The sequence below is a fragment of the Neoarius graeffei genome, chromosome 7 (genome assembly GCF_027579695.1).
Source record: "Neoarius graeffei isolate fNeoGra1 chromosome 7, fNeoGra1.pri, whole genome shotgun sequence".
NCBI classification, from domain to species: Eukaryota; Metazoa; Chordata; class Actinopteri; order Siluriformes; family Ariidae; genus Neoarius; species Neoarius graeffei.
Genome location: NC_083575.1, coordinates 41,200,752 through 41,224,549, shown reverse-complemented (window position 1 = coordinate 41,224,549; position 23,798 = coordinate 41,200,752). Strand labels below are relative to the sequence as shown.

General features: G+C 39.5%; 1 protein-coding gene across 2 annotated transcripts in view; it reads left to right on the top strand.

Moving 5' to 3' along the window:
• The window catches only part of ube2d3 (ubiquitin-conjugating enzyme E2D 3), a 28,523-nt gene extending 5,255 nt beyond the window's left edge, over positions 1–23,268 (top strand). The window contains exons 2-8 of one of the 2 annotated variants that reach the window (XM_060925656.1): positions 676–739; positions 823–854; positions 8,714–8,791; positions 8,897–9,002; positions 14,001–14,094; positions 15,300–15,355; positions 20,539–23,268. In XM_060925656.1, coding sequence (XP_060781639.1) covers positions 676–739; positions 823–854; positions 8,714–8,791; positions 8,897–9,002; positions 14,001–14,094; positions 15,300–15,348 — 423 coding nt within the window. In that variant the 3' untranslated portion in view covers positions 15,349–15,355; positions 20,539–23,268. The remainder of the gene's footprint in view (positions 1–675; positions 740–822; positions 855–8,713; positions 8,792–8,896; positions 9,003–14,000; positions 14,095–15,299; positions 15,356–20,538) is intronic. The other variant, XM_060925657.1, reaches the window with a different exon arrangement.
• The last annotated feature ends 530 nt before the right edge of the window (positions 23,269–23,798 follow it).

The following is a 23,798-nucleotide window of genomic DNA, read 5'->3' as shown; positions in this document are numbered from 1 at the left end:
AGGAAAGGACACAGAGCTGGCAAGGTTTTAGACAGTTTGGATGTGTAAACTGCGTTTTTGGCTGTTTTTAAAAAAGCTGGCCTCTCACTGAATGTGATCTCTGTAGGCAATGGTAGAAACTAGCCTCAATAAAAACACAAGTTTAGTCATACAGACTTTTTTTTTTTTTTTTGGAGCGTGTTAAATATATTATTGGCTGAAATACACAATTTTGGTCAAAAATTAAACACCAGAAAGTCACAGGTATCTCAATTACACGGTGAAACTGTGGACCTGGCAACACTGATGTCAGCCCTAACTCAGTGACCTCGTACCCCAATCCTATATACTTCAGGTGTCTTCCCACCCACCAGCAAAAATAAACCACTGGGGACGGACATGCTTGTGGACTTGGGCTCCGTTCTACCCTCCCCTATCCCACGTGACCCCAGTAGCTAAATATACACATTAATTCTAACACTCATGCACACCCACATGGCTCATATTGCTACAATCATACCACCATTATCATGACGACCGCATGTGGGTTTAGTGATCTTATTGGATCTTAATAATGCATTACTGGAATGCCTTAAATTGCATTTACGAGAACCTCCCAAAGTTTCTCTCTCCCTTTTCTCTCACACACACACCCACACCGTATTGTCCATCCCTTAATCACTTGGTCTTTTGTAGGAATTAACTGATTTGGCCCGTGATCCTCCAGCACAGTGTTCAGCAGGTCCAGTTGGGGATGATGGTGAGTTCACGAACCCTAATCCTGTCCATATTTGAATGTGTCTCTGTCAGTTTTACAGGTGAATATCTTTCCTTTTCTTTCAGTATTCCATTGGCAGGCCACAATCATGGGTCCTGTGAGTATGATTACATCTCATCCTATAAAACTAAGGTCAATAACAGTCAGGCCGTGTGGGAGCTTTTGGGTTTTTTTTTTTTCCTTTTTTTAATCATGAGGTGTTCAGGAAAATAAAAGTTTTATTTAATTTCTGAATACAGAGCATGATCAGTCAGACTAACTGAAGATATGATCAGCCCCGCTTCCTCTCCGTTTTCATTGTTTGCCACTGATTATCATTTTGGTCTGAAATGAAGGTTTGAGCCAAGTATTTGCAGAGCAAAAGTGGATCTTTCATCATCATTGTCAGCATTTCTTGGTTGACGATGGATTTTAATGCTCATCTTAACTGCGTTCCATGTCCTCTGTGACACTGTATCTGGTTACACGAACATCAGTGAGACGCCAATATTTGGACTAGAATGCAGTTAATGTCTATATTAATGGGAAGTTGTAGTTTTTCTACTTTTAGTGTACTATTTGTTCAAATCGTGAGCCATTTAGGACCAACCCAAATGCAAATTTGGAGACCTAAAGAAGGTTTAGAATGTTCTACTTTCTAAATATTCTGTAACGACTCTATTACTGTTGATTGAAGGTATCATAAGTCGCAGTGTATCCCTAATTCATAGTCGAATGGTACGTTCACACCAAAGCGTTAAAATTCGCTCTGGCTGTTCTGCCAACAACGCTGTCGAAGTTCATGGATGCTCTGTGATTGTAGATGAAATAGGCGGATACGAGTTTGTTCGTTCGGAAAGCTTTTTGCAAACTTTATTCAAAGGGGCCATAAAGCAAACACATGTTTCAACTGGTATCTTTGCCACAACTGACCGCAAGTTAACCTCATGAAATAATTTAAATGTGAAGGTAAGAAAATGTTTGAGGAAGGAAAATAATGAACAATTATGATTACATGTTTGGAAAGAAAATAATGACAACTAATTAAAAGCCTTTTGTGTTGATGCTAAGTGCTAAAGCAGATTTTAACATGCAGTGTGTGTGTGTGAGTGAGGTACAGTGGTGCTTGAAAGTTTGTGAACCATTTGGAATTTTCTATATTTCTGCATAAATATGGCCTAAAACATAATCAGATTTTCACACAAGTCCTGAACGTAGATAAAGAGAACCCAGTTAAACAAATGAGACAAAAATATTATACTTGGTCATTTATTTATTGAGGAAAATGATCCAGTATTGCATATGAGTGGCAAAAGTATGTGAACCTTTGCTTTCAGTATCTGCTGTGACCCCCTTGTGCAGCAATAACTGCAACTAAATGTTTCCGGTAAGTGTTGATCAGTCCTGCACACTGGCTTGGAGGAATTTTAGCCCGTTCCTCCATACAGAACAGCTTCAACTCTGGGATGTTGGTGGGTTTCCTCACATGAACTGCTCGCTTCAGGTCCTTCCACAACATTTTGATTGGATTAAGGTCAGGCCTTTGACTTGGCCATTCCAAAACATTAACTTTAGTCTTCTTTAACCATTCTTTGGTAGAACGACTTGTGTGCTTAGGGTCGTTGTCTTGCTGCATGTCCCACCTTCTCTTGAGATTCAGTTCATAGACAGATGTCCTGACATTATCCTTTAGAATTCGCTGGTATAATTCAGAATTCATTGTTCCATCAATGATGGCAAGCCGTCCTGGCCCAGATGCAGCAAAACAGGCCCAAACCATGATACTACCACCACCATGTTTCACAGATGGGATAAGGTTCTTGTGCTGGAATGCAGTGTTTTCCTTTCTCCAAACATAACGCTTCTCATTTAAACCAAAAAGTTCTATTTTGGTCTCATCCATCCACAAAACATTTTTCCAATAGCCTTCTGGCTTGTCCATGTGATCTTTAGCAAACTGCAGATGAGCAGCAATGTTCTTTTTGGAGAGCAGTGGCTTTCAGTGTTCTTCAGTGTTCTGATGGTGGACTCATGAACATTAACATTAGCCAATGTGAGAGAGGCCTTCAGTTGCTTAGAAGTTACCCTGGGGTCCTTTGTGACCTCGCCGACTATTACACGCCTTGCTCTTGGAGTGATCTTTGTTGGTCGACCACTCCTGGGGAGGGTAACAATGGTCTTGAATTTCCTCCATTTGTACACAATCTGTCTGACTGTGGATTGGTGGAGTCCAAACTCTTTAGAGATGGTTTTGTAACCTTTTCCAGCCTGATGAGCATCAACAACGCTTTTTCTGAGGTCCTCAGAAATCTCCTTTGTTCGTGCCATGATACACTTCCACAAACATGTGTTGTGAAGATCAGACTTTGATAGATCCCTGTTCTTTAAATAAAACAGTGTGCCCGCTCACACCTGATTGTCATCCCATTGATTGAAAACACCTGACTCTAATTTCACCTTCAAATTAACTGCTAATCCTAGAGGTTCACATACTTTTGCCACTCACAGATATGCAATACTGGATCATTTTCCTCAATAAATAAATGACCAAGTATAATATTTTTGTCTCATTTGTTTAACTGGGTTCTCTTTATCTACTTTTAGGACTTGTGTGAAAATCTGATGCTGTTTTAGGTCATATTTATGCAGAAATATAGAAAATTCTAAAGGGTTCACAAACTTTCAAGCAACACTGTATATAATATCAGGGTTCTAAGTAGACGAAAATATCAGTGTGGTGGCACAAGTCATAACGGCCAGGGCTTTGGGGGCCACCTCAGGCCCCCGAAAGCTCACGGGTTCTACATGCTTAGAGATGCATTCTAGTGCACTTCCTGGCACTTGCAGACCTCCCTGAAAGTCTTTTTTTTTTCTTCATTTTTGGATCATTGTGGCAGTGGGAGCATGGCTAAGTGGTGGTTTGTGAATGGAGGGCAAGGCCAAGGAAGGTGAGTGGCAAAGTCAGTACACCTATTCCCGTTTTAAGGTTGTGTATGTGCTTTGCAGTAACTGCAGAGAGTAGAAAAGGAGGGAGAGAGCAAAGAGAGGGGATCTCTCCCAACTAGAGTGTGTGTGTGAGAAGCTGAAAAGCAAGGAAAACAGTGGAAAATAAAAAGTCTGTGTGAATAACACTTCCCCGCCTGCCGAGCTTCAGTATTCCACCCCCTTCAGGGATTTACTACAGTGGTGCTGAAACCTGTGAATACTGAAGCGTGGCAGGCAGGGAGTGTTGTTTACACAGACGTTTTATTTTCACCGTTTTCCTTGCTTTTCAGCTTTACACACACACACTCACACGCGCGCGTGCTCTGGTTGGGAGAGATCCCCTCTCTTTGCTCTCTCCCTCCTTTTTCTACTCCCTGCAGTTACTGCAAAGCACATGCACAACCTTAATCAGGAATAGGTGTACTGACCTTGCCACTCACCTTCCTTGGCCTCGCCCTCCATTCACAAACCACCGCTTGGCCACGCCCCTGCTGCCAGAGTCATTCCCCCCCCCCCCCCCCCCCAAAAAAAAAAAGTTGCTATGATTGTTAGACACACATTTATGGAATAAGAATAAAACAACCAGTTGATGTTCACCAGGTGTCAGCTTTATTTTCAGCTTAAGCCATTCAATTACAGTACACGACTATCCAGATCTAACTCGGGGGACCGGCATGTATTACGTGCATAGCACATCAGCGGCTCTTAACACGCATGACACTTTACTGTGAACACAGCATAAGGAAGGAGGTTAACCGGACTAGCATCATCAGTGACAATCTCCACACGGAACAACTCGGGCAGCTATACACTGGATGCTTACGTCACTGCTATGCGGGGATAACAAGAGAAAATGAAACAAAAGACGACATTTTCAAGATTGCCAAGTCTTTTTGGCAACTTTTTACAGGTGTCTCGGCAGTATTGTGGGTGTAACAGTCGGGAAACATTATATTGACCCGATACGCTGAAAAAGCCTAGTTAGAACCCTGACTTTTTTATACACACACATGTATGTGTATGTCTCTGCTAGCAAACAGGGACACATCATAAATAATGGGGGGGGAACCCACCACCACAATTTGGTCATTCCTCCTCCATTGTACTTGGAAACAGTTTGAATGTAACCAAAACTTAGACGACTATGTTTTCTAGGATTCTTTAGGACTGCGCACTTTTAAATTTCAATTGGTTGCTGTCGGACCGTGTCATAGCTCATTACCATAAAGTTTCCTGGACTTCAAGTTCATTCTGATGCTGCTGCCACCACCACTCAAGACACACTGCCAAAGATCATGCTGCTGCTCACCACCAAGAGATGCTGCTGCTCACGTAGAAAATGAACAACTTCTGGTCATTTTGATGCCCTCACTGTGTTTGGTGTGAATTTAGGGTAATCCAAAAATATGTGGGTTTTAAAAAAAACACCAAATTAAATGTATTGATGCTTGCAAAGCCATTGATGAACAGAACAGATGAGACAAACGTATACTGTTGGATGCCAGGTGAACATCCTTAACCCTTATTTAAAATTTTAATTTTTGATTTTTCCATTGTTGAACAACTCCTGAAATGGACACAACTCTGCAATATTAAGTTCCTCAAATGTGGCTACTGTTGATGTATTTTTACCACACCTCATATATTGCACCATCGGATGGAGTATCTTGGGTAATTATTTTTTGTAGACTCCTATGTTAGACATTCTGTTTGTGTGATTTATTTAAAAAAAAAAGGCAGATTTCTGTTCATTTGCGATGAACATATAAAATTATGGTTCAGTATGAAATGCATACTGTTTGTCGAGGCAGTAAGAACAAAGTGGGTGTTTTTTTAGGCTAGCCCTACATAGAACATTTGTAAATGCATAGATTCAATGTTGTGTTTTATAAATGCATATAGTACCTGTCAAAAGTTTGGACACCTTTTAATTCAATGGTTTTTCTTTATTTTTATTGATTGTCACTTCGTGTCTTAAAGTAATGATGGATGTTGTTTCTCTTTACTTAGTTGAGCGGTTCTTGACATAATATGGAGCACTAGAGTTGTGGAATAGGGCTATTTACTGTATTTTTATTATTTATTGTTTGATCTCAAGCACATTAAGAAGGCAAGAAATTGCACTAATTAACTTTTGATGAGGCACCTGTTAATTGAAAAGCATTCCAGGTGACGACCTCATGAAGCTGGTTAAGATAACGCCAATAGTGTGCAAAGCATCAAGGGAAACGCTGGCTACTTTGAAGAATCCAAAATATGAAACCTGGGTTTTTTTTTTTTGTTTTTTTACTTTTAACCACAAAATTCCATACATGTCCTATATGTTATTTAATAGTTTTGATGTCTTCAGTTTTGTAGAACAATGTAGAAAATGGTCAAAATACAGAAAAAACTACAAATAAGTAGATGTGTCCAAACTTTTGACTGGTACTGTAGGTTCAAGCCAGGTTTATGACGACACCGTCCACTATCTGCATGATTGAGGAATGACCACTTTTGCAAGGATCTTTTTTTTTTCTTCCCCCCCCCCAAACAGGTTTGGGCTGAGAGAGAAATATTAGTCATGCAGCTGTGCTGACTTTGACACTTCAATACCAAATGTTCAGAAATACAGTGCTCAGCGTAAATGAGTACACCCCCTTTGAAAAGTAACATTTTAAACAATATCTCAATGAACACAAACAATTGCCAAAATGTTGACAAGACAAAGTTTCATATAACATCTGTTTAACTTATAACATGAAAGTATGGTTAATAATATAACTTAGATTACACATTTTTCCAGTTTTACTCAAATTAGGGTGGTGCAAAAATGAGTACACCCCACAACAAAAACTACTACATCTAGTACTTTGTATGGCCTCCATGATTTTTAATGACCGCACCAAGTCAGTAGTAGTTTTGTAGTAGTTTTTGTTGTGGGGTGTACTCATTTTTGCACCACCCTAATTTGAGTAAAACTGAAAAATGTGTAATCTAAGTTTATATTATTAACCTTAATTTCCCGTTATACGGTTAAACAGATGTTATATTCAACTTTGTCTTGTCAACATTTTGGCAATTGTTTGTGTTCGTTGAGATATCGTTTAAAATGTTACTTTTCAAAGGGGGTGTACTCATTTACGCTGAGCACTGTAGCACTAATAAAATTCTGACTGGTGAAAGTATTGATTATTGAGAAGCTCTGTGTGAATATTAACATAAAACATGATTTATCTGTTTGGTTATAAGCAATAGTTATTAATTACTCCTTCATTTAGATTTTAATTGTTTTGATTACAACCCCAATTCCATAAATTTGGGACACTGTAAAATGTATTTATTTTTTAAATTTATTTATTTTATAGAGTATTTTGACAATTTGTAAATCTTGGAAACTCTATTTCATTGAAAATAGTACAAAGACAGCTTATCAAATGTTGAAACTCAGGAATTTTATTGTTTGAAAAATATATGCTCATTTTGAATTTGATGTCCGTAGCATGTTTCAAAAAAGTTGGGACAGGGGCATGTTTACCACGGTGTTGCATCACCTCTACTTTTAACAACACTCTGTAAACATTTGGGGACTGAGGAGACCCATTGCTTTAGTTTTGAGACAGAAATGTTGTCCCATTCTTGCCTGATATACAATTTCAGTTGCACAACCGTTTGGGGTCTCCTTTGTTGTATTTTGCGCTTCATAATGTGCCAAATTATGACAGGTCTGGACTGCAGGCAGGCCAGTTTAGCACCTGTACTCTTTTTACTATGGAGCCATGCAGTTTTAATATGTGCCTTTGATATGTTGTCTGTGTACTATTTTCAATGAAACATAGGGTTTCCAAGATTTTCAAATCGTTATATTCCGTTTTTTATTTGTTTTGCACAGTGTCCCGAATTTATGGAATTGGGGTTGTACGAACCCACACAATGTTGTAGGCTGTTAGTACTATATAATGACTGTGTTAAAGCCAAACAAAACCCAAAATATAAACTCCTCCATACTGGCAGATAATATCCATACAAAACGTTCGAATGTTCTCTTGTTCATATTTGTTCTTGCATATTGTTTACAGGTTTATATTTTAAAAGGAAAAACGATGCTTCTGGGCGCTGACATCTTACTCTCTCCGAGGTTCAAATATCGTGCTCTGAGTACAAACCGTGATGTCACCAACTTCTCACATGACTTACTGAGGCTAGAGGATCTAGTGGATACATCACTTCAAAATTGTTGTAAACAACCCTAAAGATGTTCGAGTGTCGAGCATTTAGGTATATTAAAAGAAAAAGTCAGATCATTGATCATTTTATGTGATCTGCTTTTGTTTATTTTTATTCACTAAGAAAAGCGGTTGTTTTTAGATGGCAAGAATTGTTGCTATGGCAACAGGATTTGTTTACTAGTATTTGTCAGTACTGTGTATGTTATCTAACTGAGTTAGATTTGCACTTCATAAAAGTGAAGTCTGTTGATTCGTGTATTTTGTTGCCAGTAAAAATCACATGGTTAGAGAGAATTTCTGATTAGATTTTTAGAATTAGAAGCCTTTATTTTTCACACACAGATTACAGCACCATGAAGTTCTTTCTCTGTATTTAACCCATCTGAAGCAGTGAAAACAGAGAGAGAGAGAGAAGTGACATAAGAGGCGATTCTCTTTTCTCTTCCTCCAAAAGAATTGGAAGCCTTTATTTGATGGCGCTCTGTAACAAAGGTAAACGGTGTACTAGTGAACTGGTTACGTCACAGGCGGATATCTGGTTTCAGCGCAAATGGTCGCGTCCGGTTAAACCTATTTTTAGCAATATCATACCTTTTTTTTTTTAATGGATAAGTTGTGTTAAAGTTTTATTTTTAATTTACATGTGTGGAGGGAACATCAGGGCACTTGCTGTGATCAGCAAATTGCGTTTATTTATGGGTTTTGTTTGACTTTAACTTGTTGAAGCTACATTGGATCCTTATTTTAGCAATTAATCTGAATACCCTGACCTATTTGACCCTAGAACGAGAGTCCCTATCAGGGTGGTGTTTTCTTCCTGACCATACACTTCCCAACAGACTACCCCTTCAAACCTCCAAAGGTAAAATTCTGAAATTCTGGTTGTATGTTCAGTATGCATGTAGTATATTATTGTTGTGTTGACATTTTAAGGACTTGGCCTTACTTTATTTTGTCTTTTTATTAGGTTGCTTTCACCACAAGAATCTACCACCCAAATATTAACAGTAATGGCAGCATCTGTCTAGATATCCTCAGGTCCCAGTGGTCTCCTGCACTTACAATTTCTAAAGGTATAAATATATAAATACAGGTTAGATTTAAACTTCAGGATAATTGGCACCCTTCTTGAAAAGTGATGAAACATAATGGCAGGCCTACTTATATATTTAGCCCTTACGAGCCGCTTGTTATGAAGGTGTCTAATAGTTAATTTGTGACCATTTTTCACTGCATGGTACCAGCTCGACTTGCTTTTGGTGTCAGTAGTTTGTTTTCCACTACAGGTGGTCATCATAGCGACGGCGCATGAAACCGACGTGACTTCTTTAACGCAACACGCATAGGAACATCTTTATTATTAATACTGCTATACATGTACGTTTGCGTGTGTGCACGTGAAATGGTGTTACGTCAAGCCGAAGTTGCCACAATTCCTCATGTCTCTAACACATTTTGTTAAACAAAAATGGCGTTAAAAGGTGGTGTGCAAATTGTCAGGATGTACTGGTAACAGCATAAGAAGTGCCATCAGTTTACAAGAGGCAAAAAAGCAGAGCTGTAAATACTAAAATGGTATAACGGTGAACGCACAGGGCTTTCAATCACAGAACGCAGGTTTGCGTTCCCGCTCGCCATGTTTCATTTGGGTAAAGTTTTACTAACTCATTTAAATTAGTCACCCTGTACTGATATATTGCCTAACTCTCTGTTGGTAAATATGGGTAATGTTATGGGTTGACCAAGGTTTTGTAATCAAACAAACATCATGGCATGGCATTACTCAGCCCCAAGCAGGATTCTGTCTATCGTACTAAGTTAGTTTTTTTTGTTTTTTTTAAATGAAGGCAGGAGCCTTTGGTCTGTGGCTTGCTTTAACATGCTGACTGACTGCAGAGATCAAAAGCAGAGTGCACGTACACTCACTGGTTTTCCCAACAGAGGGTTAGACAAAACATCAGTGCATGCTGGCTAATTTTAAACGAGATACAGTGGTGCTTGAAAGTTTGTGAACCCTTTAGAATTTTCTATATTTCTGCACAAATATGACCTAAAACATCATCAGATTTTCACACGTCTTAAAAGTAAATAAAGAGAACCCAGTTAAATAAACGAGACAAAAATATTATCCTTGGTCATTTATTTATTGAGGAAAATGATCCAATATTACATATCTGTGAGTGGCAAAAGTATGTGAACCTTTGCTTTCAGTATCTGGTGTGACCCCCTTGTGCAGCAATAACTGTAACTAAACATTTCCAGTAACTGTTGATCAGTCCTGCACACCGGCTTGGAGGAATTTTAGCCCATTCCTCCGTACAGAACAGCTTCAACTCTGGGATGTTGGTGGGTTTCCTCACATGGACTGCTCGCTTCAGGTCCTTCCACAACATTTCGATTGGATTAAGGTCAGGACTTTGACTTGGCCATTCCAAAACATTAACTTTATTCTTCTTCAACCATTCTCTGGTAGAACGACTTGTGTGCTTAGGGTCGTTGTCTTGCTGCATGACCCACCTTCTCTTGAGATTCAGTTCATGGACAGATGTCCTGACATTTACCTTTAGAATTCGCTGGTATAATTCAGAATTTATTGTTCCATCAATGATGACAAGCCGCCCTGGCCCAGATGCAGCAAAACAGGCCCAAACCATGATACTACCACCACCATGTTTCACAGATGGGATAAGGTTCTTATGCTGGAATGCAGTGTTTTCCTTTCTCCAAACATAACGCTTCTCATTTAAACCAAAAAGTTCTATTTTGGTCTCATCTGTCCACAAAACATTTTCCAGTAGCCTTCTGGCTTGTCCACGTGATCTTTAGCAAACTGTAGATGAGCAGCAACGTTCTTTTTGGAGAGCAGTGGCTTTCTCCTTGCAACCCTGCCATGCACACCATTGTTGTTCAGTGTTCTCCTGATGGTGGACTCATGAACATAAACATTAGCCAATGTGAGAGAGGCCTTCAGTTGCTTAGAAGTTACCCTGGGGTCCTTTGTGACCTCGCTGACTATTACACGCCTTGCTCTTGGAGTGATCTTTGTTGGTCGCCCACTCCTGGGGAGGCGAACAATGGTTTTGAATTTCCTCCATTTGTACACAATCTGTCTGACTGTGGATTGGTGGAGTCTAAACTCTTTAGAGATGGTTTTGTAACCTTTTCCAGCCTGATGAGCATCAACAACACACTTTCTGAGGTCCTCAGAAATCTCCTTTGTTCATGCCATGATACACTTCCACAAACATGTGTTGTGAAGATCAGACTTTGATAGATCCCTGTTCTTTAAATAAAACAGGGTGCCCACTCACACCTGATTGTCATCCCATTGATTGAAAACACCTGACTCTAATTTCACCTTCAAATTAACTGCTAATCCTAGAGGTTCACATACTTTTGCCACTCACGGATATCTAATATTGGATCATTTTCCTCAATAAATAAACGACCAAGTATAATATTTTTGTCTCATTTGTTTAACTGGGTTCTCTTTATCTCCTTTTAGGACTTGTGTGAAAATCTGATGATGTTTTAGGTCATATTTATGCAGAAATATAGAAAATTCTAAAGGGTTCACAAACTTTCAAGCACCACTGTACTTGCAGCAAAACTTTCTCCAAATTAAATATGCCAAGCAGGGACATGAACCCACATTCTCCAATTGAAAGGTCTGTGTCTTCACCATTACACCATTTTAACATGGTGTGGCTTTTTTTTCCTGCCTTTTTTTATGCTTTTTAAATTTATTTATTTGTGTGTTTTTAATAAAATCTGTTAGAAACATGACAAATTGTAGTAACTTCGGCTTGACCATTTTGCCGGCACACACGAGCATGTGCGTGAGTGGTGAAAATACACATACACCGATCAACCATAACATTGAAACCACTGATGGGTGAAGTGAATTACAGTTAGGTCCATATATATTTGGACACTGACACAATTTTTTATTTTTTACCTGTTCACTGAAACATATTCAAGTTATAGTTATATAATGGACAAAGTCCAGACTTTCAGCTTTCATTTGAGGGTATCCACATTAAAATTGGATGAAGGCTTTAGGAGTTTCAGCTCCTTAACATGTGCCACCCTGTTTTTAAAGGGACCAAAAGTAATTGGACAATTGACTCAAAGGCTATTTCATGGGCAGGTGTGGGCAATTCCTTCGTTATGTCATTCTCAATTAAGCAGATAAAAGGCCTGGAGTTGGTTTGAGGTGTGGTGCTTGCATTTGGAAGATTTTGCTGTGAAGAAAACATGCGGTCAAAGGAGCTCTCCATGCAGGTGAAACAAGCCATCCTTAAGCTGCGAAAACAGAAAAAAACCCATCCGAGAAATTGCTACAATATTAGGAGTGGCAAAATCTACAGTTTGGTACATCCTGAGAAAGAAAGCACTGGTGAACTCATCAATGCAAAAAGACATGGACGCCCACAGAAGACAACAGTGGTGGATGATCGCAGAATAATTTCCATGGTGAAGAGGAACCCCTTCACAACAGCCAACCAAGTGAACAACACTCTCCAGGAGGTAGGCGTATCAATATCCAAATCTACCATAAAGAGAAGACTGCATGAAAGTAAATACAGAGGGTTCACTGCACGGTGCAAGCCACTCATAAGCCTCAAGAATAAAAAGGCTAGATTGGACTTTGCTAAAAAACATCATCTAAAAAAGCCAGCACAGTTCTGGAAGAACATTCTTTGGACAGATGAAACCAAGATCAACCTCGACCAGAATGATGGAAAGAAAAAAGTATGGCGAAGGCGTGGTACAGCTCATGATCCAAAGCATACCACATCATCTGTAAAACACGGCGGAGGCAGTGTGATGGCTTGGGCATGCATGGCTGCCAGTGGCACTGGGTCACTAGTGTGTATTGATGATGTGACACAGGACAGAAGCAGCTGGATGAATTCTGAGGTATTCAGAGACATACTGTGTGCTCAAATGCAGCCAAACTGATTGGTTGGCGTTTCATAATACAGATGGACAATGACCCAGAACATAAAGCCAAAGCAACCCAGGAGTTTATTAAAGCAAAGAAGTGGAATATTCTTGAATGGCCAAGTCAGTCACCTGATCTCAACTCAATTGAGCATGCATTTCACTTGTTAAAGACTAAACTTCAGACAGAAAGGCCCACAAACAAACAGCAACTGAAAACCGCTGCAGTAAAGGCCTGGCAGAGCATTAAAAAGGAGGAAAAACAGCGTCTGGTGATGTCCATGAGTTCAAGACTTCAGGCAGTCATTGCCAACAAAGGGTTTTCAACCAAGTATTAGAAATGAACATTTTATTTACAATTATTTAATTTGTCCAATTACTTTTGAGCCCCTGAAATGAAGGGATTGTGTTTAAAAAATGCTTTAGTTCCTCACATTTTTATGCAATAATTTTGTTCAACCCACTGAATTAAAGCTGAAAGTCTGAACTTCAACTGCATCTGAATTGTTTTGTTCAAAATTCATTGTGATAATGTACAGAACCAAAATTAGAAAAATGTTGTCTCTGTCCAAATATTTATGGACCTAACTGTACATTGATTAATCCATTACACTGGCATCTGTCAAGAGGTGGGATATATTAGTCAGCAAGAAAACAGTCAGTTCTTGAAGTCGATCTGTTGGAAGCAGGGAAAATGGGCAAGCATAAGGATCTGCGCGACTGTGACAAGGGCCAAATTGTGATGGTGAGATGACTGGGTCTGAGCATCTCCAAAATGGCACATCTTGTGGGGTGTTCCTGGTATGCAGTGGTTGGTAACTACCAAAAGTGGTCCAAGGAAGGATAACCGGTGAACTGGCGACAGGGTCATGGGTGTCAAAGGCTAGCCCATATGGTCCAATCCCACAGAAGAGCTAATGTCGCACAAACGGCTGACAAAGTTAATGCTGGCTAAAACAGAAAGGTATCAGCATTAACCTTTCTAGCAGTTTGTATTATTGGGTGCCAATAATTCTGGAATTGACAAACTGTATATAATGTGCATAGACAGTCATAACCATGATGAATTCTGAGGTGCTTTATTGTGACTTAATCTTTATCTCCTGCCCTTTTTTTTTTTGTAGTTCTCTTGTCCATCTGCTCACTCTTATGTGATCCAAACCCAGATGATCCTCTCGTGCCAGAGATTGCACGAATCTACAAAACAGACACAGAAAAGTATGTACATTTTTGTACAGTCATACAGAGACAAACTGGCAGAAATAACGCATGCAGTCTTGTTGAAAGCTGATCACTTGTGCACATTGATTTTCCACACACCTTTTGTGGAATACTCGATTCTGATTGGTCAATCAAATTTCATCGATCTTTTATTTCTGTCATTACTAAATCACAGATTTAATTAACTGCCGGGTCCTGCCACTGTGTCACATCTGTCATACCAAAGACGACTGCAGTTACAGCCACAATTAAATTTCAAGTTACATTTTTCTTGTCTCACTTTCACATAAATTGAATTATCATTCAAATTATTTTTTTATGCGGGGCGGCACGGTGGTGTAGCGGTTAGCGCTGTCGCCTCTCAGAAAGAAGGTCCGGGTTCGAGCCCCGTGGCCGGCGAGGGCCTTTCTGTGCGGAGTTTGCATGTTCTCCCCGTGTCCGCGTGGGTTTCCTCCGGATGCTCCGGTTTCCCCCACAGTCCAAAGACATGCAGGTTAGGTTAACTGGTGACTCTAAATTGACTGTAGGTGTGAATGTGAGTGTGAATGGGTTGTCTGTGTCTGTGTCAGCCCTGTGATGACCTGGCGACTTGTCCAGGGTGTACCCCGCCTTTCGCCCGTAGTCAGCTGGGATAGGCTCCAGCTTGCCTGCGACCCTGTAGAACAGGATAAAGCGGCTAGAGATGATGAGATGAGATGAGATTATTTTCGATGCCGTTTTGTTTGGCTGAGTGAACTGCAAACAACTGCCTACAAATAATGGCCTGCTCACGCGCAGTTATTTTGCAGTTTTGTATTTTGAGTTCTAGAAGATGTAAATAAAGCAGTGATTGCATCGAATTTATTTTATGGTTTGACTCATCACGCAAAATTCATAATCAGTATTTCAAAAAAATAGTTTGAATGATAAGACAATTATTGAACTCGGTCAACTCAAAGTCACCCATTCAGTTCTGATGGACTATTTTTTACTTGGTGAAAGTTTTATGTAAAATAATTTGATTGCTTTCAGTTTCTTTCCATATTATGTATTCTGCATCAAGTTAATGATCACTAATAATAATTATGGACTGTAATGTTGTAATAAGTGGTATAATGCTTTGAGTCCCTCAACTATTTCAAGGATTGTTTTGTGGCAGTGTCCATCTGTCTGTACATTTTCCTTCATATATAAAATTTATATAAAAACCACTGCCTTGGCAGGTACAATAAAATGGCAAGAGAATGGACAGAGAAATACGCCATGTTGTAGATGAGGGGTAAGAGCCTGTGCATTTTGAGCAGAAATATAAAATTTAAAAAATGGTGTGCTGCATTGATGCTGCTTCCTGTGTGGCACTGCATGAATGTGTGACCATTAATACACTTCAATGCACATGATTTGTTCTGAGCTGAAATCCCAAGACCACTATGCTTCGTCACTTCTTATTAGCCCCTATAACCCCTATTCCAAAAAATTAGGAGGCTGTGTAAACCGTAAATAAAAACCGAATGCAATGATTTGCAAATCCTTTTCGACCTGCAATAAGTCAAAAGTTTGGACACCCCTATTCATTCATAGGTTTTCTCATCTCATTATCTCCAGCCGCTTTATCCTTCTACAGGGTCGCAGGCAAGCTGGAGCCCATCCCAGCTGACTACGGGCGAAAGGCGGGGTACACCCTGGACAAGTCGCCAGGTCATCACAGGGCTGACACATAGACACAGACAACCATTCACACTCACATTCACACCTACGGTCAATTTAGAGTCACCAGTTAACCTAACCTGCATGTCTTTGGACTGTGGGGGAAACCGGAGCACCCGGAGGAAACCCACGCGGACACGGGGAGAACATGCAAACTCCACACAGAAAGGCCCTCGCTGGCCCCGGGGCTTGAACCCAGGACCTTCTTGCTGTGAGGCGACAGCGCTAACCACTACACCACCGTGCCGCCCTTAGGTTTTCTGTATTTTGTCTATTTTCTACATTGTAGAACAACATTGAAGACATCAAAACTATGAAATGACATATGGGACATGTATGGAATTATGTGGTAAACATAAGTGTTAAAGAAAATGTTTCATATTTTAAATTCTTCAAAGTAGCTACCGTTTACCTTGACACTCTGCACACTATTGGCATTATCTTAACCAGCTGCATGAGGTCTTCACCTGGAATGCTTTTCAATTAGCAGGCGTGCCTCGTCAAAAGTTAATTAGTGCAATTTCTTGCCTTCTGAATGTGTTTGAGATCAAACAGTAAATAATAAATACAGTAAATAGCCCTATTCCACAGCTGTAGTAATCCATGTCAAGAACTGCTCAACGAAGTAAAGAGAAACATCCATCATTAAGATATGAAGTGAGATATATATATATATATATATATATATATATATATATATATATATATATATATATATAAAAAAAGTAAACCAATGAATTAGGTGTGTCCAAACTGACCTGGTACTGTATATTCAATTGAATACAACATAAAGGCAAGATATTTAATGTTCAAACTGATAATTTGTTGTATTTTTGTAAATATTGACTCATTCTGAATTTGATGCCTGTAACACATTCCAAAAAAGTTGGGACAGGGGTGTGTTTACCACTGTGTTACAGCACATTTTTTGTTTTTAAACACTTGGTCAGCATTTGGGAACTGTGGACACTAAAGTTTTGAAAGTGAAATTATTATTTTTTTTTAATTCTTGCATGAATTTTCCATTCTTGCTTCAACTTAAATTGCTCAACAGACCGGGGTCTCCATTATGGTGTTTTGCCCTTCATAATGTGCTACACATTTTCAGTGGGAAGCAGGCAGACCAGTTTAGTACCCATACTCTTTTACTACAAAGCCACACTGTTGTAACACATGCAGAATGTGGCTTGGCATTGTCTTGCTGGAATAAACAGGGATGTCCATGACAAAGATGGCAGCATATGTTGCTCCAAAACCTATATGTATCTTTCAGCATTAATAGTACCTTCACTGACACCCCACCCCAATACCGTCACAGATGTTGGCTTTTGGACTTTGTGTTGGTAACAAGCTAGATGGTCCTTTCCCCATTTAGCCCGGAGGACACAATGTCCATGATTTCCAAAAGCAATTTGAAACATGGACTAATCAGACCATGGCACACCTTTCCACTTTGTGTCAGTCCATCTCGGATGAGCTCAGGTCCAGAGAAGTCAGTGGTGTTTCTTGATGTTTTGTATGGTAGAGTCTTAGCTTGCATTTGTAGATGCGGCAACGAACTGTTTACTGAGAACAATTTTCTGATGTGTTAACAAGCCCGTGTAGTAATATCCTTTATACAGTCATGTCGGGTTTTTAATGCAGTGCCACGTGAAGGATTGAAGGTTACAGGAATTTAATGTTGGTTTTCGGCCTTGTCCCTTATATGCAGAGATTTCTCTGGATTCTCTGAATCTTTTGATGATATGGACTATAGATGATGAAATTCAACATTTGTTCTTGAACCATTGGACTATTTGCCCACAGTTTTACACGACGTGGTGAACCTTGCCTCATCCTCTCTTATGAATGACTGCCCCTTTCATACCCAATCATGGTAGTATCACCTCTTACTAGTTAACCCGTTTACCTGTAGAATGTTCCAAACAGGTACGTGTGTGAAAGCGTTCTACAACTTTCCCAGTCTTTTGTTGCCCCTGTTCCAACTTTTTTGGAAGGTGTTGCAGGCATCAAATTAAGAATGAGGGTATATTTAGGGGGAAAAAAATGTGTGAACATTAAATATCTTGTCTTCGTATTGTAGTATTCAGTTGAGTATGGGTCTAGAAGGATTTGTAAATCAGTACATTGTTTTTATTTATGCTTTTTACACTGTCTCAACTTTTTGGAACTGGGGTTGTATAAAATAACTATATGCAAGCCTGTAAAGATGAGCTCGTGCTCAGTCAACCAGCTCTGTAACCATCTGAAGCAATATTCATAATCATCTTTTCTTTGTGATATTTGAATATGATAGGACGGACATGCTGATGTTTGTAATAATATTAATCCAAAGTAGTTGGTGTTTAACTGTTAGTGGCATATTGTTGAACCTGGAAAATCCAGTTTAAGAACTGCTTATGACTTAACATTTTTCCCCAGTGCAGAATGAGAATTTAGGTTTAATTGCTTCCTGCTTATAGTGAAATACTTTAAAGACTTTGCTTTGTCTGTTGGATACATAGACGCAAGAAAAATGGGCAGCATATTGTGACATTACAGCAGGGCAGTCAACATGTTTTTTATTCTTTCATTTAGTACAAAACTGTTAGTAGTCATCACGGTCACATTATGTGCACATTTTTCATGTCTGTAAAATTGAGGAAAAGTAAGCAGATAATTATATCCTTGTTGCAAATACTCCCAAAACAATTTCTGCCATGCTAAATAGATTATTATACTGTTGTCCTCATCAGTTACTTATTGTGCATTATGCATTTTGAGATGCAGAAATATTTAAAAAATGGAAAAGATGCTACTGAGCTGCTCAGAGTCAATCTGATAATCCTGCAACAGTAATTCAGTGAATGTGTATTAAATGTGCTCTCACACAAAGCTGTCAGATTAGGCACATGTTTAATGTTTATGGCCAAATGACTTTGTGTGATTTGACTAACTGGGATGGCACAGTGGCGTAGTGGTCAGCACTGTCGCCTCACAGCAAGAAGGTTCTGGATTTGAGCCCAGTGACTGATGAGGGGGGCCTTTGCATGTTCTCCCCGTGCTTGTATGGGTTTCCTCCGGGTGCTCCGGTTTCCCCTACAGTCCAAAGACACGTTGTTAGGTTAACATGGGGCAGCCATGGCCTGAGGTTGGGCTGAAGTGCCCTTGGAGCAAGGCACCTAACTCCCAACTGCTCCCTGGGTGCTGTAGCATAGCTGCCCGCTGCTCTGGGTGTGTGTGTGTGTGTGTGTGTGTGTGTTTTCACTGATTCAGATGGGTTAAATACAGAGGAGGAATTTTACTGTGTTCTTAAGTTTGTGCTTGAGTGTTTCCCCCACGGTCCAAAGACATGCAGGTTACGGTAACTGGTGGCTCTAAATTGACCGTAGGTGTGAGTGTGAATGGTTGTTTGTCTCTGTGTCAGCCCTGTGATGACCTGGCGACTTGTCCAGGGTGTACCCCGCCTTTCGCCTGTAGTCAGCTGGGATAGGCTCCAGCTTGCCTGCAACCCTGTACAGGATAAGTGGTTATGGATAATGGATGGATGGATGGATGATTTGACTAAATGGTATATTTTAATAAATAATCTGAAATTAAGGTTTCTTTCTGGAAAAATTGTGAATGGTCCATTTTAAAACATGCAAATAAAATATTTTCCTGTTAAAAGGTAACTGATGGCTTATTTGATTTGTCAGGAATTTTGAGGAACCTGTATTCCTATGGAATCAATTTTGTGCCAAAATGTTCATACAATACTTTTGAAATATCAAACAAAAACGACAAATCAAAAGACAAAAAAGTAAATTTTTTTAGACTGGCAAACACATTATTCGTGTAATCGTGCAAAATATCAGTCTATTACTCTTCAGAAACCTTTTATTTTTGTTCCGGGTCTCTCTGTTTTATTTGACGTAATTTATTTTGGTTGCGATTCCAGCTTTCTCGTTTGCGCTCCCTGACTTTTTGCTTGCAGTTTTGGCACAAACTTGACGTGTGGGTGGGCTGTCCAGGAATGCATTCCCATTGGCTAACTTGTGTTTGACTGACAGCTACGCCCAGCCATTCCCTACTCGGATTCTGGCGGACTGTTTGACGAGTGACCGATCCATTGACAGTAAACAAGGATCGAGTGGACTTCAGTGGCGACTATGATATTGAATTAATTCAACAAAGTGTAAATTCAATATCATAGTCGCCACTGAAGTCCACTCCATCCTTGTTTACTGTCAATGGATCGGTCACTCGTTAAACAGTCCGCCAGAATCCGAGTAGGGAATGGCTGGGCGTAGCTGTCAGTTAAACACAAGTTAGCCAATGGGAATGCATTCCTGGAGAGCCCACCCACACGTCAAGTTTGTGCCAAAACTGCAAGCAAAAAGTCAGGGAGCGCAAACGAGAAAGCTGGAATCGCAACCAAAATAAATTACGTCAAACAAAACTGAGAGAGACGCGGAACAAAAATAAAAGGTTTCTGAAGAGTAATAGACTGATATTTTGCACGATTACACGAATAATTTGTTTGCCAGTCTAAAAAAATTTACTTTTTTTGTATTTTGATTTGTCGTTTTAGTTTGATATTTCAAAAGTATTGTATGAACATTTTGGCACAAAATTGATTCCATATATTCCCGCCAACCACTTCTTTTGGATTTCTATCAGATCAGCACATTCACATAGCGTACCTGTAAAACTGATAACGTACTACTGGCATTCAGACTGATTATTCTGAACATTGTTGCACAGGATTTATAATTCTTTTTATCCTTTTTGCAGATACAACAGAATAGCACGGGAATGGACACAGAAATATGCCATGTGATGTTGGCAGGACACATTTACAAACTTTATATGCTCTTGTGTTTGGTCACTGTCTTAAGGCCATTTCATCACTTACGTCTCTTATGGAGAAACAGTCTGCAGATGTCTACTCAAACAAGACTACAAGAAGATCTGCAGAAGCTGCCATTTTCAAATATCATTTGGACCTCATTCATCAAATGGAATCTCTTCTCTGCTTCTTTGCCTTGGGGTCAATGCATCAGTTATTTCCTCTGACCGCTTGTCTCATGCAATCTTTGTAAGAGCACAGTGCTGCCCTGCTCAGGCAGAGGACTGTAGGCTGTGCTACTGCTTCTTCTGGGCTGTACTGCATGTCATTTTACAGAGTGAAGCTCGGTTGTGGCATAGCACTGGGATTATCAGATAACTTTTGTTCTGAGATCCTTTCTTGGCCCAAGCTTTAACATCTGTAGCAAGGAAATGCACCACAGTCTACTAGCTTTAATGTCCTGCTCCCCCCCCCCCCCCCCCAAATAAAGTTGCATTACATGTTCGTGTTTCTGTTCCGTATTTGTGAACTTGACTATGAAACAATGTAAAATTGTTAGTTTTATATTTATAAATGCAGTGTGTTTTTGATTACATTTTACCTTTACAATCAGATTATATCTGGTAATTTTGTCAGTTGTTGCAGATAACTCCTTCAGATCAGGTTTGGTAGAGATCCTACATCAGCAGTAATTTTTCCTGGAAAATGAATACAGACACATTTTCAGTCAGACTTTTACATACACGAGCATGAATGTCATCATGAACACGAATTTCATGGTAAATATTGGGCTTTCGATGATGTCTTTGAACTGTTCTTTTTCTGGGGTAGAACTTTTAATTCACAAGTTTTATAATTGAGTTTTCTGAAATCAACACAGGGTTGAAAATATACATGCTGCACACCTAATGTTTGATTAAATGTCCCTTAGGAAGTTTCACCTTGACCAGATGCTTTTGATAGCCATCAACAAGCTTCTAGCAGATATCTGATTGGATATTTGACCACTCCTCTTAGCAAAATTAGTAGACTTCAATTATTATTATTTTATTTTTTTCCTGGCACAGACCTGACTCTTAAACAGTCTCCTCATATTTTTGATACAGCCAAAGTCAGGACTTGTTTGAAGCGTAATGTTGGCCTGCTTTATCTATTCCATAACTAGCTTTGATATGTATTTGGGGTCATTGTCCTGTTGGAACACACAATTGTGTTCAAGTTTCAACCATCTAACTGACAGCTTGAGGTTATGCTGAAGAATTCTGATGTTCTTTATTACTCCATCCACTTTGTGCAATGCACTAGTTCCACTGGAGGCAAAACAGCCCCAAAACATCATGTTCCTCTGTACTGCTGGTCATTGTGGCCAAACAACTCAATCTTTCTCATCTGACCATAAAACTTTCCTCCAGAAGGCTTTTTCTTTGAGCATGTGGTCAGCTTCAAACTTTAGTCAAGCTTGAAGGTATCTATTTTGGACCAGGGGCTTCTTTCTTGGTGCAGGTACAGTCCATCTAAGAACTACAACAGTCCCTTTAAGGACTACATTTCCCATCACCAGCTTCCGCGTTGACCTGCGTCACATCCACCATGAAGGCATAAGTAATGGAACACGTTTCCGCTTCCTCCTCTTTCCGTCTGGATACAAAGAGGATTCGCTCCACGAGCAAACCCAAAATAAGATGTCTTTTCTTCTCTTTCTTGCAAGATCCATGATTCAGCGCGATCTTTGTTTACCTTTGGCCATGGTAAAAATCCAAAAATCGCGCGATCTAACTCAAATGAGTTACAACCGGTTTTTATTTCTATTATCAAGTACGTACCAAACTGCCGCCAAGCAGTTAATTTAAAAGTTAGGAGCGACCGAAATTCCTCCTAATTATAATTCTGTGCACATTGTTTGATCAGAGACTTTCTTTTCATCACGAGCGACCACGCGTCAGACCAAGAAATCCTCTGCTTCACGGAAGGCTTCACAACGGTGAAACTCCAAAGTCTCGGAACATCTCTTCATAATTTTGCTAAAGGCAAGATACTGAGTAAGACTTGGCATTTGGGCATAAAAGCTAGTCTTAGGAATTTGCTTTTATTGAAGTAGTGTGAATGTAAACTCAGGAACTGTTTAAGTGTGCACACTGATTTTTGTGTTCCATAATTGTTCTATGATCTCTCAGTTTTGTTTAATAGATAGGTTGCATGCTCTCTCTTTCTAATACTTTAATTTCATTATTTACACACATCTTGACCTCATCAAGATTTCAGTGGATTCAATACTGTTATAAGCTAGTGAAACTAGCCTATGGCTAATTCTTTTGTCCCATTAGCATCCAGGGCTAATTGTATTGTCTCAAAGGAGAACATGTGGCGGCCCTCCTCCACAGGCCTCACAAACACATCTTAGCTAGCATTCCTTTGTCTTAGCTAGCGACACAAGGCTAACCTGTGGCTCAACACGTGGCCAGTACATCTCAATTAGCAACCAAAGCTAACTCTCTTGCTGTACTTAGAAGCACGTGGTCACCGGGCCCCATACACACAAACACATCTTAATTAGCACACAAAGCTAATCTTTTGTCTTCACCACAACACACACACACATCTCACTGTTTGTATATATTTCAACTGACACTATTCAATTTTTATCATTGTTATAATAAATTCATTTATTATTGAAACTGTGTATTTATTTGTGTTCCAATATCTTTGAAGTCACATAATCTCCAAGAATTCAAAGGTGCATACGAGTTATGTAATATGGTAAGTGATCATAATAATTTGGAATATACCATAATTTAGCTGTTTGGTAATTTATTATTAAGCACCAAAATTAATGGTATTATTTAATGAGACTAATTCCATGAGTAATTTAATGATAATGAGACTGATTCTATGAATGATTCAATGGTATGATTCAAATGAGACTGATTTAATGATTTAATTATTAATCTTCAGATTCAATGAGACTGATCACTCAATTACCCAAATGCACCTACATTGGACAGCAGCCTCTCAGTCCATGGTGATGTGAAACTCTGTTGACTGTAGACAGTGACACTAGTGTTCCAGCAACTTCCAGTTCATGGTGGGCCTGTGCTTTGGTGGTTCCTGACCATTCGTACTAATTTCCTCTCAACTGAAGGTGACCATTTGGGTTGTCTTCCAGTACATTGGCATAGCAAAGGGACTATACTTCCCAATAACTTGT